The 19,774-nt window shown below is 38.6% G+C and overlaps 1 protein-coding gene across 5 annotated transcripts; it reads left to right on the plus strand.

Moving 5' to 3' along the window:
- Positions 1-2,639: 2,639 nt before the first annotated feature.
- SEC61A2 (SEC61 translocon subunit alpha 2) lies at positions 2,640-19,726 on the plus strand. Of its 5 annotated transcripts, XM_054837170.1 has the most exons (13): positions 2,953-2,997; positions 4,235-4,302; positions 8,208-8,273; positions 10,042-10,120; positions 10,925-11,043; positions 13,475-13,606; positions 13,750-13,859; positions 14,480-14,633; positions 15,277-15,437; positions 16,280-16,477; positions 16,701-16,892; positions 17,037-17,113; positions 17,831-18,929. In XM_054837170.1, the coding sequence occupies exons 6-13, from the start codon at positions 13,483-13,485 to the stop codon at positions 18,015-18,017; spliced, it is 1,203 nt and encodes a 400-aa protein (XP_054693145.1). In that variant the 5' UTR covers positions 2,953-2,997; positions 4,235-4,302; positions 8,208-8,273; positions 10,042-10,120; positions 10,925-11,043; positions 13,475-13,482; the 3' UTR covers positions 18,018-18,929. The 5 variants fall into 5 exon arrangements, with proteins under 5 accessions (XP_054692888.1, XP_054693071.1, XP_054693145.1 ...); XM_054836913.1 differs by lacking the exon at positions 10,925-11,043 and having other exon boundaries at positions 2,640-2,993; XM_054837096.1 differs by lacking the exons at positions 10,925-11,043; positions 17,831-18,929 and adding an exon at positions 19,692-19,726 and having other exon boundaries at positions 2,852-2,993.
- Positions 19,727-19,774: the final 48 nt, after the last annotated feature.

The raw sequence follows: 19,774 nt of genomic DNA on the forward strand, positions 1-19,774 counted from the left end.
AGACATATCCCAGTTGAAGTTTTTGCTCAGAGACTTCTAAGGATTTCTTGCCATGGTCCCATGGCAGTAGACTCTTCTAGTTAGAAATCACCTTTCCCAAGAATGGCTGGAGCTGTGCCTGTCCTTTACTTCTTGCTGGTTTTAACCATGGATATTATCTACTAACAGCAGCTGTTCTTTCACAGGGATGTGGTTACACTTTGTTTGGATATAATACTTGAGGTGTATACTTCAGTTGTTTGGACACTGCCCAAACAGGCGCTTGTGTCATGCTCAGTACTTTTGTACAATTTATCTTGTGACGCTCACAAAGAACTTCTACATCACTAACTAGAAAAAGGAGTTCAAAGAGTAATGTTGCTTTGGCTGCAGCTGTAGCTAAGGAAGTTGTAGAGCACAATCATCAGCCTTGACTCCAAGCTGGTGATTACGTAAAATCACATCTTTTTTTTCCACAACGACAATACACACAAAGGAAGAACAGACCCAGTATGTTGTTTTATGTGGCCTGAACCTAACCTTGTTACGCACCACTCACAGGCTGCGCAGGCTTGGTTATCTAACCAAGTAAAGGATGTTTGAGTGTTCGGAGCCTGTTTCACACCTCTGTGGGGGGAGAGACAGCTATTTCTGTAGTGCTGCTCAGCTAAATGCCTCCAGCCCAGCACTGCACTGCTGTGGAGCCCCTCAAGGGTGCCGGGGTAAGGAAGGGAGAGCTTCAACACAGCTCTCCTTGGTTTTGCTGATGCAGATTTGCCTGCAGAGTGCTCCTCTCTTCGTGATGGCTAATGGCTACTGGGAGCAAGACCTGCTGAGTTAGGGGTTAATGTGATTTCTGCTGCCACTTTTGGATGCACACAAGGCTGTGTTCAGTCTGCATGCCATGCCCTGCACGCAGACTTGGCTCTCCCTGTGTGAGTGCTGGATTCCTTTTGCAAAAAAGCATTTTGGAAAAGAGAAGTAGAAATTGCAAAAGCCGCAGACGAGGGAGCTGCTTAAAAATGGGAGTGAGTTTCCTGTATGTGCAGGAAGCTTCATTCAGGAAAGTGCCAGGTATGGCATATAAGTTGGGTGAGTAGGTAACAGAGCAGCTCCCAGTCCTTGGACAGAAGAATTTTGTGAGTCATTAAAACAAGCAGAAGTGAAGCTTTATGTGCCATTAGATAGCTAACATTCTAGTTAGCTTTTTTGCTAACTTGTGCGTCATGGGCTGTGGGCTGAGATGCAGAGGTGATGATAGAAGTGGATGAATGTTCAGGATTTTCAGAGAGAAGTCCAAGATCACAAAAAAAAGTAAAGGCATTGAAGGAATGAGACATTAGGTTCAGCAGTTCATTAGAGACATTACTAATGGTGACAGGAAGAAAACACATCAGGAAAATATTTTTAATTATTTTAAGAAAAGTATTTTAGAAACAGTGATGTTATTTTAGATAATTTTTTTAATCTAGCCAGAATTTTGAAAGTGTAAAGTTTTGAACACCACAACAGTATTCATTTGGAATGAGCAAAGAAAACAATACTGCATTTGGGTTGACTTCCGTCACTGGGAACCCATTCACAGGTGACACAGTAACATTTCTTCAGCACACCCAAAGAGGTGTTAGCATAGGTTGAAGGAACCTCTTGGGCCTTTTATCAATCACCAAAACATGGGCCAGTGACTCACAGATAGGAAGGTTTGCTGTGAGCAAGTGAGCTAATATGACCTCTAATTAAGGATAAAAATGGCTAAAAATATGAAGAAAGAGTAATTACAAGAAACTTCCTAAAGCTCAACTATTAACCCAGCTATTAGTTTGTAGATTATAATCTACAAGTAAGATGCTAGGTCAATTAATTATGTGCATTTGTCAGACTCTCCAGGAACTATAGGTGAAAGTAATTGCTACAGGGTAGCTCATTAGTGTTTGTAAAATTACAACTATATAAACTGGAAGAAAAAGCCTTTCTCACTAAGTGATTTCAGATAAGGGAGGCTACTGAACAAAATTCTTTAAAGATATTGTAGCAACATCTTGGTTACATGAATTTCTCCTCAGGGAATGCAGAATAAAATCCAATATACAAATTTAAGGTTGGGGGGAGCCATAATCCTTCATGTGTCTTATAGTCTTTCTTGGGAACTTAGCCTAAAACACCTGTCATGTCAATGAGGAAGAATACAAGCCCAGGCATAGGATGAGTTAACTCAGGAAGAATAAATACTGTTTTAAATTATATAAGTTCTACAATAAATTGTGATAACCCTCATTTTACAGACCACTGTCTGTTGTAATAGAAAGCTGTGAAGAAGGTTTGATACCTGTTTTGGTGATACCCATTCCCAGTCGAGGCCCTGTCAGGTTCATTTCACCCACGGACCTGTGATTTTACCAAATTACCTGTGAAATTATCACATCCACCCATCAATACGGGTGACTAGGATACTAGTACAACACACCGGTACCAAACCGCTAAATCTGTGCTTTTCAAATCGATACTACTGTACCAACAACATCAAGGTAAACCTACTCAAAACCCCCGAGGACTAAGAAGATACGAACAAGGCTCCGATTCAGAGTGAGGGAGTTTCGGTGGTGTGAGAAACTCCGTTCCCGCCTGAGGGGGGGGGAGCACGTCCCTTCACAGCGCGCAGGGGATTCTGGGACCACGGCCGCTACCGGGTCCTTCGCCGTTGTGGCTGGCCGCTGACAGCCTGATCCACACCGTAGCGGCGATTATCCCGCCCCGCCGCGGATGCCGTTCCCCTTGCCTCGAAGGAGGGTAACGGGACGACGCTCATTGAACCGTCCGCGAAGGAAATATCGCTTTTCGCCGCCGCGTCGGTAGTGCCGTCCCCTCAGGGCAGGGATAGTCGTCCGGAGCGATGCCTGAGCGCAAGGGGGTGGGGCCTTGTGGCCGGCGTCACGTCACGGCGCCGGCCGGCGGCGGAGAGGAGCGGCGGTGACAGCGGCTGAGGCAGGCGGCCGGCCCCGCCGCCGCCATGGGCAGTGAGTACGGACAGCGCCGTTCTGCGGGCGGGGAGCGGCCCGGGGAGCACTCCCGGACCAGGGAGAAGCGGCCCTGGGGAGCGGGGTAGCTGTCTGTCCGAGGGGAGGACGCAGCCGGTCGCTGGCCCGGCGGGCTGAAGCGGCGGCGTGGCTGAGGTGCCCGCCTGAGGCAGGCCGGAGAGGCGGCGGCAGCGGGGTACCCTCCTTCCGAGCAGGTTTCCTTTTAACCTCCCGAGCAGGGGGTGAGACGAGCCATTGCTTGGCACCGGTTTGTGCTGGGTTATTTTTTTTTTCCCCTCTGACCTTAATATTTTGACATGGGAGCCGTGCTGCCTTCTGTGGAGCAAGATGTATCTTCTGATGAACTGGCTGAGGGCTTGAAATAAATAAAATAGGAATATATCACAGCAAAGTGGAAAAGGAAATATGTCATTTCGACCAAAATGTTACTTTACTTGGCTTCCAGTGTAATAAATCCATTTTCTTTGAAAAGGTACCGATGGACCATTTTCTGTGGCTATCCAAATATGTTAGGGCTAGGAATAACATACAAGTTTTGGAGGACAAGTTACCCACCAAACATATGTGCTTCGATTTTTTTCCCCAGAAAAAGAGCTCAAACTGTTGAGCTTTTCTGTGTTTTTAAAGGAGAAATTGTGAAGGGAGATGTATCAAAAGTTAAAATAAATTCCCCAAAGTTCTGATCAGAATAAGTGTTGCAGTGATTTAAATTAAGATTTCTAAACGTATTTTAGAGATTTAATTATTTTTCTCAGTTAAGTATTTCTGTAGAACACAAGAATGTAATCGCTGCATGGATACTTTTTGATGTCAGTATCCTTTGCTTCTGTGTTTAACTAGCACAGACTGATACTAGGTCATTTATTTTTAGATGGAATACAATTTAGTTCACTTCTAGTGATATATACAGTGCTGCTTCTCATCTAAAATTATTTTGGCTGTGGAAAAAAGAATGGACCAAATCTGATTAGAACAGCAATCCTCTTTCACATTTTTGCCCTGTTTTCAACTGTTTTAAGAAAAGTGCATTAGTTTTCAAACACTGAATTAGAGTGTGTGATGATGAAATAATTCACTTATAAAGTGTTACTTACACTTTGTTATTTTCCCCTAGAAGTTAGATAAAGTATATAAATATTGTGTGAAGTTTTATAAGTTCATAAAGGTTCATTAATATATTTTTCTCTCTTCTATTGTGTGTGTTTGTTTTTCTGCAACAGTAAAATTTTTAGAAGTTATTAAGCCATTCTGTGCAGTGTTACCTGAAATCCAGAAACCGGAAAGAAAAGTGAGTGCCGCGTTACTTTTTTACTTTTATTGGCTCAAAGATAAAGAATATTGTGATATTCAAGTCCACACTCCAATATAAATACAGACAGTGGGCCCTACAGTAGGACGTATTGTTTGGAGGAGGGGGAATCCTTGTCAAGGTAAAAAATTACCATGATGATGAATTCTTAACAGCCTTCCGATAAGTTGTTTCACTTGGTAATTATGCTAACTAAGTTTTTTAAAAAAGTCTCATCTCTAGACTAAGTTTATTTAGTTTCAGCTCCATATGATTGCATCTATTTCAATATACCAGAACAGAGTTTTCAAGCTTTTTTTCCCCTGTGGATACCACTGTTGCCTTTGAGTACTGGTCACAACTCTGGGCTTTGAGCTGGCTTATATATTACTTTGAAAAGGCTTGTGCTGTAATTCAGGAACCGTAAATTTAGTTCCTCCTTTCCCACAAAATATTTTCCACTCCCATAGCTGTGATTCACCTTGATGAAGTGGGAAAGTGTTCTGTGATATAGTTCAGGTAATTGCTCCCTGTTCACCTACTGGATGTCACACTTTTCTTTGTTCTGAAATCAGTGACCTAAGTGTATTTACAGCTGATCTCTCTATTCCTCTAGCCCTAGAAACTCCTCCCATTTATCTGCACATTTTCTAGATTAAAATTAGTTAATTTCTACAGATAAGAAAGGACCTGTCTCGTCAAAAAAACCCCAACAACCCACTGTTTTTTACTTCCAAAACTCAAGCAAGCACATATTGCGTAGGTCACAAAGGTTCTAATTAGATTAACAAATTTATCTAATACTCATTGTCATGACTGGCATGAAAATTCCTTAAGAGCTAAATATTGATTTTTATATTCTTAAAAGGGAATGCATAGCTGAGAACATGACGCAATTAGAGAGAAACCTCTTTTGTTGATGAGAGATTCTCAAAGGTTAGCACTGGATGCAGAGATGGTTGTGCCAGTAACCATACCTGAGCCTGCTGGATTGAATGGAGAAGAAATAGTAAAAACTGCTGATTATTCCTCTCTGGAATTGATTTTTTAAAAGATTGGGATTTATTCCTTGGCTCTTTGCTCCATCTGTCTTTCCTTGTTGCTTTCCAGCATCTTTCCCTCTTGGGAGAGGTTTCCAAACAAATCATTTAGGTCAGACAAAGGCATCTTCAGAGCAGGAATCTCCAGAGCCAGACCTGTGCTAAGATTTGGATGCACCAGACCTGGGTGGAAGGTACCCATCTGTGTTTCTGCAGCAGTGAACCTTAATGCAATCTTCTGGTGCTGATTTACGGCATATCTGTGATTAATTGGTTACATCCATCCCACTTTTGTCTAGTGAAGTGGATGGAAAGAGGGAGCTAAGGCAAATCTACAGATACTGATGTTTCTGTAAAGCTCATTGACAGTTGTGATTTTTCTCTTTCTTTTTTACCTCCTCCCATTCTATTTGCCAGAGAGGAGAGGGGCTTGATCTGTCCATGCCCTCCATCAGCAGGTGAAGGATGCCCAGAGAGGTGCCAAGATTCCTGTCCTCTTTATTTGGGTCACTTTGTCCTTATTGCTATCTAGGTCACCATCTAGGCAGTGACTGCCAGTTGCCAGCTTTGTACAAATTTCAACTGAAAAGATAATTGGGAACATCTTTCCTAGACTGAAGAGCCCTTTGACCCTTTTAAGTTATGTTCCTTGCTTGTGTGTCGTTTATCAAGTGACCTAGGTCATTCTATATAACTGTAATTCTTTGTTATTTATTGTTTTCTTGCACGTTGTCACTGGCAGACATCATTAGTAATGGTTTTAGTGGATTGGTTAAGACCAGGACAAGAAATGAAGATAACAGAATAGAAATCTATTTTCTCTAAACTTGTATTGATTGTTAAGTGAAGATGAAGTTTTGATTCAGTTGGGCTCTATTGAATCATTTTGCCATTATTGATGGTGAGGAAAGTGGCCTTTTTCTGTCACTAGGGAGTGTTGCCTTTGTGTTTTGGCCAACTGGATTAACAGAAGCAATTGCTACTTTTTGTAGTTGGTAGTATCAGTTCATGCTTCCCTCATATGCACAGTTTTTTCTAAATAGAACACACTGTTCAGAACACCAAGATGCTGCTGCTTAAGTCCCTTCATTTTCACAAGTTTTAAGAAAAATGTCAAAGGAGTAAAATGTCCAATTGAATCTGATCAGATGATGAAATCTACTGTCCCTGTGCTTGTTATCATTTGTGGCTGGAATATTTTGGTACCAGTCTGTATTTTGCTGTTCCTGTCATATGGATTTGGATGCCTCCTTTTTCTTTTTTGTCTGTCTGAATCATAGAGACTTTTTTCCTTGTGAATAACTGTGATTTGGGTGATACAGAATTTCTCTAATGCTCATATTCACCGTAGTTACAGAGAGAACCAGAGCAGTTGTACAGCTTGACTAATACCTCAGAAGCTAAGGTTAACTGTTGGGCTGCAGAGATAATTTCGTTAAGCATTTTTCTTTTTAGAAGTCTATACTTAAAATCTGAATTGTTGAATTCAAACAGCACTTGGTAAAGTGGGTCAGCACTGCATAAAGTCTAACACAAGATACTGTTTGGATTTATATGCTGCTGTCACTATTTTTCTTTTTTTAACTTTGTACTGTAAGTATTTTTAGCATCTGGCCTCTTTTGAAAGAGCGAGGCAGTATCAGTACATAAATTAAATTACTGGGATTATTTTGCTTCTAAGTGAGTGCATGTTTTCACTTACAAAGATAGAGACTACTTCTGGATGTTCTTTTGCTTCAGAAGCTGTGCTGCTGCATCGGTTTGTAGTTTGTCATTTGTGGGTGTTCAGTACCTATAAAACCAGGCACTAATCCTTTTTCTTGTTACTTCTCTACAGGCAGATTCAGTGGTTGGAGACAGAGAGTTAGTATTTGTCCTGTACCTATCTTACATGTTAGTTCATGTCATGTTTTAGTAGCTGCTGTACTCTTGCCTGCAGTGAACATACTTATCCTAATGTTTACAGTCCATGGAGGAGAGGTGGGAACTTGAACATAACCCTGCATCTTAGCTCTCTCTGGTCTCTTCAAGTGCATTTCTTCCTATATCTCATGCTTTGAGTAATCCTCTGGTTCAAACTTAAATCTTGTGGTTCTTCTCGTCTTGCACCTTGCACTAGTTACAGTTGCCTCAAATGTTGTGACCCTGCGGTTCTCTTCAGTGTATTAGTCACTAATGATCATTGATCTGACATTCTTTTTGAAGTAATATATAATCTACATCAAAAGAAGTATTTTGGACGGAAAAAAAGAGTCTTTAAAAATTATTTTGTGGTGTGTGTCCTTCATAATGGTGAATGTAAGCTTCCTCTAATACCCTTTCAAGAACTTAATTCTAAATATTTTTAATTGCTATCCAAAACTCATGGTGGTTCTGGTTTTTATGGCTTTTCTTCACAGCAGTTAAATGTCTTTAAAAAACTTCATAGTGCTTTAGTTTAATAACTTCCAGTCTTACAAAACAGTGCCTCCAGTCTGTTGAAGCCTAGAGCACTACTCACTGAAGCTAAGTTTTTTTGCATTAATCTTTCATGTTTGTTCTGGTATGTTCATGGTTTTAGCCATACTATTGCTTTTCTGTAAATACCCACGGTATTAGAATATGTATATTAGAATAATATATGCTACTCACTGAATGTTGGCCATGCTGTCTGACAGATCCTATATAAGTTTTCGTAAGCCCATGACTGTCTCTTTCTATAAAATCTGAAATCATATTAAAAATAAATTCTAATAAGAAATGATGCCTTCTGGTTCACCATCTTTGCATTTAATTCTGAATGATATAGCACTTAGTACTAATGTGAAAGTACAGTGAAACTTCTACATACAATGAACACATTGATCTCTACAATCTGTTCTGCAGATCCAGTTCAGAGAGAAGGTACTATGGACGGCTATCACACTCTTCATTTTCTTAGTATGCTGCCAGGTAGGAATCGATGTTTTCTGTGTTTCAGCAAATGTACGTTCTGTACATATAAAATAGAATGCTAAAAGTGTGAGAAGTTCTTGTTTCATGTTGACCTACCAGTTTCAGTTATGTATTTTTATGGTTAAGTATTTAAAGTTCAGTTAAACCTGATTCTCTGAAATGGTCTTTATTGTTGATTGTATGTGTTTTCAGATGCTAATGCTTTCTATTTAGTCTAAAATACATAATGCTTTTTCTTGTTATATGAAAGGTCCTATCTAATGTTGATACAGGCTGCAGGGTAAACAGCTGAGATAATTATTCATTGAGTAGTATAAGCAAACTGAGCAATTTTATGCATTCTTTACCCTCTTCATAGCTAAATTTAAATCTTCATAGTAACAAGTTTGAAAGTGAAATAGAAGTGACTGTTTTTACCTGATGCCTCTTGAACGAGCTGATGGATTGTAAAGATTGCAGGAAAACGTTTTTCTGTAGTGTTTTAGTTCACATTTAGAACTTGTTTTTTTGTGAATATACTGAGAAAGATGTTAGCTAAAACCCCTCCAAAATACAGGTCCTTGTAAACATTTACGTGATCTTTATTACTCATAGTTGCAGGAGTTCCTAGAACTGATACAGGGGTTGTAAAGTGTTGTTTTTTTTTAAAGAATACTTAGATATTGCAGAAAATGAGAATCCATAGTGATAGATATTTTTTAGAACTTTTAGACCTCTTAGAACATTTACAATGAACCGTAGATCTTCACAATTAGGCTTTTTAGGTTGTATTTATTAACTTGAACTTACCCATTACAGTCAGATTCTGGAGCAGCAGTTTAAGAATTTTTGTTTACAACAGTGAAGGACTGCTGAAAGGCTAAACCCCAGCTCTCATACCTACCTGTTTTTTTGGGAGGAGGAGGCGGGAATGATAGTAGAGCTAGAAGAACATGCAGTTTTATCTGTGTTTCCTAGCTGCTGGATATATGTGTAATTAAGATTTTGTGACTATACAAAAGGTTGTAGTAGTTGAGTAGAAGATCAGATGGTCCAGACTGGAGTTTTCAGGAATCTAGAAGATTGCCTGAATTCCTAGTCTACTGTTTTTGTGATTAAGAGCTTAAAATCCCTCAGTGTTGACACATAGAATATTGGAGGTTTTGTATAAACTTGGCTAACCTTGACAGTTCCATATGCGATATTTCAAAACATATTCCCAGCTGTAGAATTTGAATATTTCAGCTTGCCGGAGGAAGATATTTACATTGTAGTTTATGCTTTAATTTGTACTGAAAAGAAATTCTGTTTAGGACTGCTTAAAAAAAATTTAAAAAACCCCTGCTTTTATCTGTCTTCTCAGAGATGTTTCGCTATACTTTGCTCCTTTTTTTTTAAATTTTCCCCATTCTGTTAATGATTTGTGGTGGCTAACCTATTTTTTTATGCTTTTTTGTTCTTTTGGGGTGTTGTAGTACCCCGTAACTGCATATGACAGGCATTTAAATCTTCAACTTCATTAATCTGGTTTATGTGCACTGACTCTTCTTTCTAGGGGTTTCTGCTTCTTCTTGTAGAAGGGTCTTAGTTTAGTCCTCCAAGTCATACTCCAGTTGGAGGATTAAAATAGATGGTGTCAGTGTCTCAGATTTAATAAAAAAAAATAAAATAAAATTGAATAAATGCTATTAAACAGTGTAACAGTTGAATCGTTACATGTTAAGATTTTTTGATTAATGCATGCTTGCTTTGTGTATCTGTTTAATACTGCTGTGTGCTTTGACAGATACCTTTGTTTGGAATCATGTCATCAGATTCTGCAGATCCATTCTATTGGATGCGAGTCATTCTTGCGTCAAACAGAGGTGAGTAGATTATTTCCTTTCTCTGTTTTTTGTATTGGTATAAACAGACCAGGAGAAAAACAGCTGTTAAATTTTATACAACCCAGATGTCACGTTGAAACACTTTGTAAAGTTCTTAACACAGATGTAATTAAAATTGACTGATCTTTGAGGAATATTTCATCTTAGGAGTTGGGTTTCCTTTGATGTGCAGATGAGATTAATCTTGATTCTCAGGTTTTGGTATGATTCTGTTTTAAATTGTAGAGCAGTCTCTGATTAATGTATGGGACAAGGAATCTTCTGCCCCACCACTTAATGAACAGCAGTAATGTGCAGTATGAGAGCGTTCACTAGAAAATACCTTATGTGTGAAAGTCAGTTATGCTTCATAATATTTTGGCAACATTTTGAGTGAGTAATTTTATAGGTGGGAAAGCTAAGGGCAGAGGTGATAAGGGTTATAGTTTAGCAAAGCCAAACTAACTTATTTTAGAATAGACAAATGTATCCCAACCAAATGTATAAGACTTAAACTAATGCTAGAAGTCTAAAACTGAAGATGAGTGACGTGGCATGTGTGACTCTAAATGAGGACACTGACCTCATCTGTGTCTTTGAAAATGGGCTGGAAGTAAGAAAATCAGTGGAACCCTCTAATGTGAAGGTACAAATTATTTAGGAATGGCAAATTTTGTCACATCAGTGAAGATAATAAATTAAGGTAAATGAGTTATCTGTTTCAAACTCTACTGCAGATTTTGCATATAAAATTCCATGTCTCACTAGCAGCATATAATACTAAATATGCTATCCACTACCCAGACAGAATGGTAACGGTGGCCGAGAAAAGACTAGAGAGACTGTGAAGGCAACAAAAAGCAGGAGTGGGAAAGTTAATTTTCGCCTAATTCAACTGACTAGATGTCATTGGAGGATGTGAGGTAAAGGCTAAAGTTTTTGACATCCTAATATCCTTGCTGTTGGAAAAGTAGAATTTCCGTGAGAGATGACGTAATATTTAACATGGTACTGAATGGCATGTAGACTCTAGGATGCAAGTATGAAAAAACCACATTATAACAATGACTTTAATGCTTTCACATTTTACATTTTGGTAGTAGGGAAAACACTAAAAAAAAAAGAAAAAAAAATTGTGCAATAATGCTTAAAATTTGTAAAAATTAGAACTGAAATGAGGACTCTGGTAGTTAGGCAGAAATGAAAAGAAGACTCCAGACAATAAGGAGGTGCTCAAAAACCCTTTCTTAAATTCAGATTACTTATTAAAGGCTCTTCAGGAAGTTAAGCTGTTGCAGGATAAAAGAGCTAATGGCTTAAAAACTGGTTGAAAAGATCAGAAGAAATGTTTGTACAAATCTGTAAGGTGCCACAAATTGAATATTGCATGCAGTTCTAATCTACCCTGCCATGAAAGATATAATAGAAGTAAAAAAACACTCAGGAAAAGGCACCAGGGAAAATCCAAGGTAGATATTAATCTATAGAAAGAGATTCTAAAAAATAAGGATTCTTTGCCATGAAATGTGCACATCCCAAATGTCTTTTATGTCTTCATCTCTGGAAAAAAGTGGAATGGATAGTCACTTTTTTCTTATACTGTAAGAGGGAAGGGGCAGCCAGTGGTATTATGAAGCAGCACATTAATTCCAAGTTTCTGAATAAATTACTGGCAGAAGTTGCCAGAAGCAGTTTCTGAATAAATGACTGATATATGAGAAAACGGGAATACAAAGTGATACTTCCCCCAAAGAACGGGCCCCTTTCAGAAATGAGGTGTGAGGATCACAAGCTTCTAGGCTGATCAGCTATGGATATATTGTTTCTACTTCTTTTCATCTTCCATATGACCTTACAGACGGTATTTCCCCTGTCACTGGTTCTTGTTGAGACTTTAAAAGTCTGCAGTGGCTAAATATTTTTTTATTAATAGTTTTATTGGTATTTTTATGATGGAATGCTACTGTACTACACATGAGAGCAGAGTTCCACTTAAATGTACAAAATTGAAAAGAATTGTAAGCTGATTCTCTTTGGAATCTGCCTGATGGATATTGTGACTTAACGTCAGAAAAAAATGTGCATTATTTATGTCCCTTGAGTGACCATGTAAAAGATGGTGACAAAGTAATTTGATCTGGCCTAATTGAATATTAAACTTGTAAAATGTGTTCTTACCCAAACTTTTTTCTTTAAGGTTCCAGCTTGGGAAATGTGGAAAGCTTGATCACTTGGTGGTTCTAGTTTCTTAATTTTCATCCATATTTTCAATGTTTTGGTTTTTTAAGCTTTCAACATCTTCAGATAGGAGAAAAATTTCTGATATTAGCTGCAGAACAAATCAAATTTCAAAAAGTAATCTCTTTATAATGCTCTTGCGCCAAAAAGATGATGTGGAAGAATGTTTCTGTATTGAGATGGGAGAGTACATTGTATAGGCAAGAGGTGGGTGATTTTCCTGAGTTTAATTGCTTTGTGTACATTCAGTTCTGCTCCCATACTGTGTATGTAACTCAAGCAGGTATCAGTACTTGAGCAAGACCTCGCTGAGAATATATCTACCTTAGAGTATCAGGTGGTAGTTCTGGGGTTCCAGGTGTATCAGTCTGAGGATGGAAGCAAAGTGAGTGATGCCCCAGTTTTTATTACACCAGATGAAGTGATTGGGAGGGAAAACCAGGCAGGTTTTCTGGAATATACACCTGTGTGCTGCAGCAGTAGTTTTTTATGAAGTTGCATCACCCTGTTTGAGTTGTATACAGTTGGAAGTTGATACCTCGGTGACATTGCGGCAGTAGGTGAGTTGGCAGAGTAGAGCATCTTAATGACGTGTGTTTGTTTTGTTAGGACAAATCATAACTTCTGTGTTCTTAACTAGAGTCAGTGATTCCAAGAGTGCCATTATCAGCCACTGTGGATCTGCAGCATCTTTCCTGCAGTCTTCAAAATGAAACTTTTGGAAAATGTGACAGTTGAAGCACTGACAGAGTAAACAACTAGGGACAAGATGCTGTCCAGTGAAAGGGTCCTTGATACAATATGCCAAAAACCTGAGCTTCAGTGTGCATTGACCTTTAGTGTTAGCATGGTTTCACAAAAATAATTGCAGTGAAAAGCTACATAGGTTTCTCATGCTGCCTTCAAAATTACAGATTTTAGCACAGCAGCTGCCTTTTGTGAGTAGACAACGGTCTTTGTTTTGATCATACCTGTACTGTAATACACACGTTTGAAGCATTATGAAAAATGTTTCTTATAGGTCAGAAACCTTTCAACAGACCTAGTATCCTCAGAGTGTAATTCTTTAGGAGAGACGCTTGAATGGCAATTGTATTAATTTTTCTTCCTGTTTAGGTACTTTGATGGAATTAGGTATCTCACCCATTGTGACATCTGGTTTGATCATGCAGCTGCTAGCTGGAGCGAAGATCATTGAAGTTGGTGATACTCCAAAAGACAGAGCCTTGTTCAATGGAGCTCAGAAATGTAAGCACTGTTCCAATTAAAATTAATAAGCATATTTTTATTCTTGGGAAAGCAGCCTGCCTAAGTGATACTAGATGTGAGATTTCTTTGGTAGGTGATTTCAGCAGGTTTTTTTAAAGGATTTGCTTTCTCTCTTGTTCTAGTATTTGGGATGATTATTACCATTGGGCAAGCCATTGTGTATGTTATGACTGGAATGTATGGAGATCCTGCTGAAATGGGTGCTGGAATTTGTCTTCTTATTATAATTCAGGTTTGTAATGAGCTATTTTGTACGTAACTGAGGCTGGTTAGATACAGTGTAGCTGGAAGGAAAAATCTTTCTATGTCTGGTTGCCATTTATTTAGTTAGTTTTAATGCTATAAAGCATCATCCTTTGTATCTTTCTGTCTATATATGAGAAATTCTAAATATTCCATAACAGAGGAGAAAGTTGGGATAGTTAATATCAGAAATGTTTCAGGTAGGAGTGGCTGTTTGATTAAAAACACAGGAATTAGTAGAGTTGGAAAGCAGTAGCTGCTGTTCAGTACCATGGAGGACTTCTCACTAAATGACACAGGTGCAGCTTGGAGACATTATCCTGTAGAGCAAAGCAGTAAATGCAGAAACTTAAAACACTTTTTTGAAAAAAGTACTTGCTGAGTAATCTGTTTGCTAGCATCAGTGTTGAAAAGTCACAGAGATCATTGCCAGGTGAGATGCACAGGCATTTGTACGTCAGAAGGCAAAAATACTGCATGAATGATATTTAGATGAAAAACTTAACAATCACTTTCCAACATGATGAAAATACTGAAGCAGGGAATTAATACATAATACTTGACTTGATTTATTCTTGTTTCTGCTCAGTTTTGTTTCTTTCCTCACAGCTGTTTGTTGCTGGTTTGATTGTGTTGCTGTTAGATGAGTTGCTACAGAAAGGTTATGGCTTGGGGTCTGGTATTTCCCTGTTTATTGCTACCAATATCTGTGAAACCATTGTCTGGAAGGCTTTTAGTCCCACTACCATCAACACTGGCAGAGGTACGTGTGTGATTACATCCACTGAAACACGTAACTAGTTGATTACTATACATAAACTATCAGATGTTTATCAGATTGATATTAAAAATGTTTTCATGTGTGTTGATTAGCTTCTAAAGTCAGTTGTCTAATATTGAAGATGAAAATGTTGTCTGACACATGAAGATTAATAACCTACAACTTTGCCTTCGCTGATTTGAATTGCAGTAGTTAAAATGGGACTTGAAGCCCCTTGACTGAAGATTTTTTGATTTCCAAACTGAAATAGTCTTGGTTTAGCATCATTTAGTCCATAGAAAGAGAAGATAAGAAATTCTGTATGTTCAGAGGAGTTGTTTATGATCCAGCTGTTGTCGGTGGCTAGAAGATACTTTTATAGTTGGTGCCTCCAAATTACTTTAAGCTGCTTTGATTCTTCAGAGACTACCATCTCTTCATTCCTCAGCCACTCATTGACAACATTATTGAAGATTGTTCCACGAACTAAACCAGGACCCTGTATTGTGATACATTTGTTGTAACAGGATTGTCCTATTCTATCTGATTTTATATGTGTCACTTTTAAAATTTCCAAAAGATACTATCTTTTAAAATGTTTTTAATGTACAGTTTAAAATGATGTCTACTTTTTTGCTTCATGCAGGAACAGAGTTTGAGGGTGCTGTGATTGCACTGTTTCATCTTCTGGCTACACGAACCGACAAAGTCCGTGCTTTGCGGGAGGCTTTTTACCGACAGAATTTGCCCAATCTCATGAATCTGATTGCTACAGTATTTGTATTTGCTGTAGTCATATATTTTCAGGTAAAGCGAGAAATTCCTCATAGTAGCTCTGCAGAAATTCCTGATTGTAGCTCTGCAGCTGCATAGGTAGAAGTGTGTGAGCCCTAGACACTGCAGTCACTGGGGAAAAAATTCAACAGTTAAACTAGAGTAACTGAAGTATCTTAGCTTTGAGTAAGGAACTCTATCTCAATATTTTTATTTCAGTAACATACCTCTGTGACAGCACAGCTGTTAAATTTTATAGCCAGACATACTTGTACTCAGACAGCGATGTAATCTCACATTTTGTTAAATGCCATACACACTATGAGAGTATTTTTACTAAAAATGGGTTCTGGAACTGCAGTGGTTGTATCACACAAATAATATACTTGATATTCATAATTGACTTCAAAGAACACTTCTGAGTCAGAGTCCTGGCAAAAAACCGAATTCTCTGGTTTTCAAATCCATGTGGCTTTTCTTGGGTCTACTCGGATAGGAGCCTGCCCCAGAATACAGAAGGCTGGGCCTATTACACACAACTGTGCTGTTAACTGGCTAGTGAGGTTAAAAGCCATTAAAGGCTTTTATCAAACCCTATTCCATAAAGTGTATTTTAGAGGTAAATAAAGTGTAATTTAGTAGATGAGAGAGAATGTTTATCTAAAAAGAATGTAATGCAACCAAGCAGGAACACTTAGAAATCCTTAAAATTTGTAATCCAGACTGCAGCAGAAAGCCTTTGGGTTTTACTGTCTCAGGCCTTGTGCTCTGTGTTTACCTGGCAAGAACTCTATAGTCAGGAATAGCTTTTAGGCATATTAGGAATACCTTCTAGCTTGGAAATAAACTCAGTTCATTTGTGTTCTTTCCCGTAGGGGTTCCGTGTTGATTTACCTATCAAGTCTGCACGATATCGTGGACAGTACAGTAGTTATCCTATCAAGCTCTTTTACACCTCCAACATTCCCATCATTCTGCAGTCTGCCTTAGTTTCCAACCTCTACGTTATTTCCCAGATGTTGTCTGTTCGTTTTAGTGGCAACTTCTTGGTGAACTTATTAGGACAGTGGGCAGTAAGTATTTTAGCACTTTTTTGACTGCATACAATTATATGTATATATTACTTCATTGTAAAACTTTGGTATTTAACCAGCAGAAAACTGGAATGCTTACTTTTTAACATTTGTATATAAAATCTGTTTTAAACATCGAAGAGGAATTCCTCTATAAATATAGGATAGGAATGTGAGAGATGCGTGAGAAATAACTAATTGGCTTTTTCTTCCCCTCTCATAGGATGTCAGTGGCGGTGGCCCTGCTCGCTCTTACCCTGTTGGTGGCCTGTGCTACTACTTGTCCCCTCCAGAATCCATGGGTGCAATATTTGAGGATCCTGTCCATGTCATAGTTTATATAATATTTATGTTGGGATCCTGCGCGTTCTTCTCGAAGACTTGGATCGAGGTGTCTGGGTCATCAGCGAAAGATGTAGGTGTTCTGATAAACGTGCCTAAATGTTTTCAGACACTAATTTAGAACTGATTAGCTACTAACTGATCAGTTATTACTCTAACTAAATATCAGGTGACTATGAAATACCAGAGGAGTTTCAAAAAATTGTGGTTTTTGCAGGTTGCCAAGCAACTCAAAGAACAGCAAATGGTGATGAGAGGCCACCGGGATACTTCAATGGTTCACGAGCTGAACAGGTAAGGAAATGCCATCTTCCAGCAGTACTGCTGTACTGGGTGGTTAAGAGTGCTGGGGAGGTGTTGACTAGAGCAGATATTCTTGGAATATCTTGGAATTCTGTTTCCACTGCAAATGTCAAGATTCTTCCCATTTATTCAGCTGTCACCTTTCCTAGTAATGCAGATGATGTTTATAGCAGTAGGTAAGAGATTAACTCATAGTGTCTTTTGTTTAAGTGGCATAATGAGGGAATTTGGGTTAAATCCCTTCCATGTTTGTAAAAGGAAGATACCTTGATTTTTACAGGTGTTTAATTTACCGTTACTGAACTAAGATGACACTACAAAAGCGGTATTTTATGCAGTATTGCAAAACCTGCAGATCTATATTGAAAGGTAGACTTATCCCTACATACTTAAGTCAAAGCAGTTATTCTTGGTCCTGTGGAGGTTAGATAGCATGCGCATATATAAAATTGTTACACTTTAAATTGAAAAGCTTTGCCAGTGTTCAGTTATTCACACAGCTTTCATATCCGTGAATGTTTATTTTAGTTTCTACTTTGTGCGAACACAGAAGATAGTACGAGCTAATGGCAGACCTGCATTTGCAATGCTAAATTTGTTGCTTAATATTCTAGTTTTTTGGTTTAGTAGTAGATGTATCGTTAGAATCCTTAGATGAAAATTCATGATTATGAATACTTTTTTTTTTGTGTGTTGTTGTTGGTACAGGTATATCCCTACAGCAGCTGCCTTTGGTGGTTTGTGCATTGGTGCCCTTTCAGTATTGGCTGACTTTCTAGGAGCCATTGGGTCAGGCACTGGCATTCTGCTTGCAGTCACTATTATTTATCAGTACTTCGAAATATTCGTAAAAGAACAGGCTGAAGTTGGAGGAGTAGGTGCATTATTTTTCTAGATGTCCAAATATTTCATGGTTTGTGTGAAAGGGAAAGTATTTTGACAACATGCATCATTTAGTCCAATAATGCTATTTTCTTTTTGTTTTAAAGTGCTACATGTCCCATTACTGTAATGGGCATTGAGCAATGCCTGTGTGCAGCATTAGTACCAGCTGCCTTAAGAATAAAGTTTACATTATCTTGTTTAAGTATTATCTAGTGTTGCCTGTAATGCTGGAAACCAATTCATCTACCTTGCTGTTCAAACACTACAGTGAGATGGTAAAATGTATCAGTTTGATATCGGTAAACGTTTTTGCACACAGCATTAAAATGTTAAATTTATTTCCCTGTCCTTAATAGGAAAAAAAAAAATCTGAGTTCAGATTGCTATGTGCCAGTATTCTTGACAAAATTTATTTGTAGCCTGTATTTTACATTAATTTTTTTATACTTTTTTAACTTGCATTTCCCCGTCATTGAACTCAGCACTCCTTATTCCTCTGTGGTGTCTCCACCCAGGCACCCTTCTCTTAGCTCTAAGGGTGGACAAGCAAACATTTTACCGGAGACTGATACTCATCTCACCTGTGAACTGGTTCTGTGGTGGATTTGCTGCATCGCTGGGCCTGGGGCGTTTCAGTTTCTTGTCCAGGGCCTCCTGTGACACAGCGTGGTAGCTGCTGTCATGCTAGCAAGTCAGCCCAGTAGTTTTGTTTAACCATGTACTCGTGAAAACTGTGCCACTGAAACTTCATGTCCACTTTGCTTTTGTGAGTCTAAAGGACGAGGCCTGGTTCCTAAAGCAGTGTTCATGGAAGGGAAAGGGGGGGAACGAGGAGTTCCTGCTGAAAATTTATTTATGTTGTCGCACTTTAGAGCGGCAATGTAACAACTGTAAACGTTAGACAATAAACTTATTTAATTAAGCTCTCTCCTGTGTCTTATCTGTGCAAGATATAATTAATTTGCAGTTTTTGATCATTTCTGACATGCTTTGTTAGTGAGGTAGGTCTGGAAGGCTGCCTTTTTTCTCTTTATCCTTTCTAGAATATAATTTTGATCAGTTTTTAGCAGCCTTAATTAAAAAACAAATCTCAAATTCCTCCCTTTAAAATCACTGAGCTTTTCTGCTCAGCTGTAATCAAGGACTTCTTCCCTTTGATTTCACAGTTTGATCTCTTCTGTCTTCTCTCACACTCAACTTGAAAGTAACTTTGTGTTGTCTGTGAAAGTATGAAAATCTTAAGCAAGTTTGCAGCTTCATTTCTAAGCTAGGAAAGCCTTTCTAATTATGCGTGCTCATCCAAATTTATTTCAGAGGCAAGACTTTGATATTAGCGTATGTTTATTACAACTCTTAGATCTGAACCTTTAAGCAGTGGTGGTTGTTTACATAATTAGAAGCAGTTGACTGTACGCAGATATGCTGAAGGTTTGTTTGGCAAAAGATTTGCCTGGAAGTGGTCAGACTGAACGAAGGGGCCGCCAAGGATGTCTCCTAGGAGAGGGAGAACTGTGAGGCAGCGGTATCTGGGGGTATGTAAGTCCATACCTTAAACAGAATCCCCTGGCTGGGTCCTACACCCTTCTGGTTTGCACCACTGGCTGTTTTTTTGTTGTTAACTGTCATCATCGTTGTCAGAGTCATTGTTTTCTTAGATCAAACCAACCAATTTTCTCTTTTCCAGATAGTTTGGTTAGGGCTGGCAGAAGGAAGCAACATCTTCAGGTCTAAATCATAAAAGAAAGTTCCTGAAACTGCAGTTTCAAG

The sequence above is a fragment of the Grus americana genome, chromosome 1, assembly GCF_028858705.1.
Source record: "Grus americana isolate bGruAme1 chromosome 1, bGruAme1.mat, whole genome shotgun sequence".
NCBI lineage: Eukaryota > Metazoa > Chordata > Aves > Gruiformes > Gruidae > Grus > Grus americana.

Coding starts and splice junctions, on each gene's coding strand:
- SEC61A2 (XM_054836913.1), top strand. Junction 13,860..14,479: donor GTCTTCTTATTATAATTCAG/GTTTGTAATGAG, acceptor CTTTCCTCACAG/CTGTTTGTTGCTGGTTTGAT. Junction 16,893..17,036: donor CTGGGTCATCAGCGAAAGAT/GTAGGTGTTCTG, acceptor TGGTTTTTGCAG/GTTGCCAAGCAACTCAAAGA.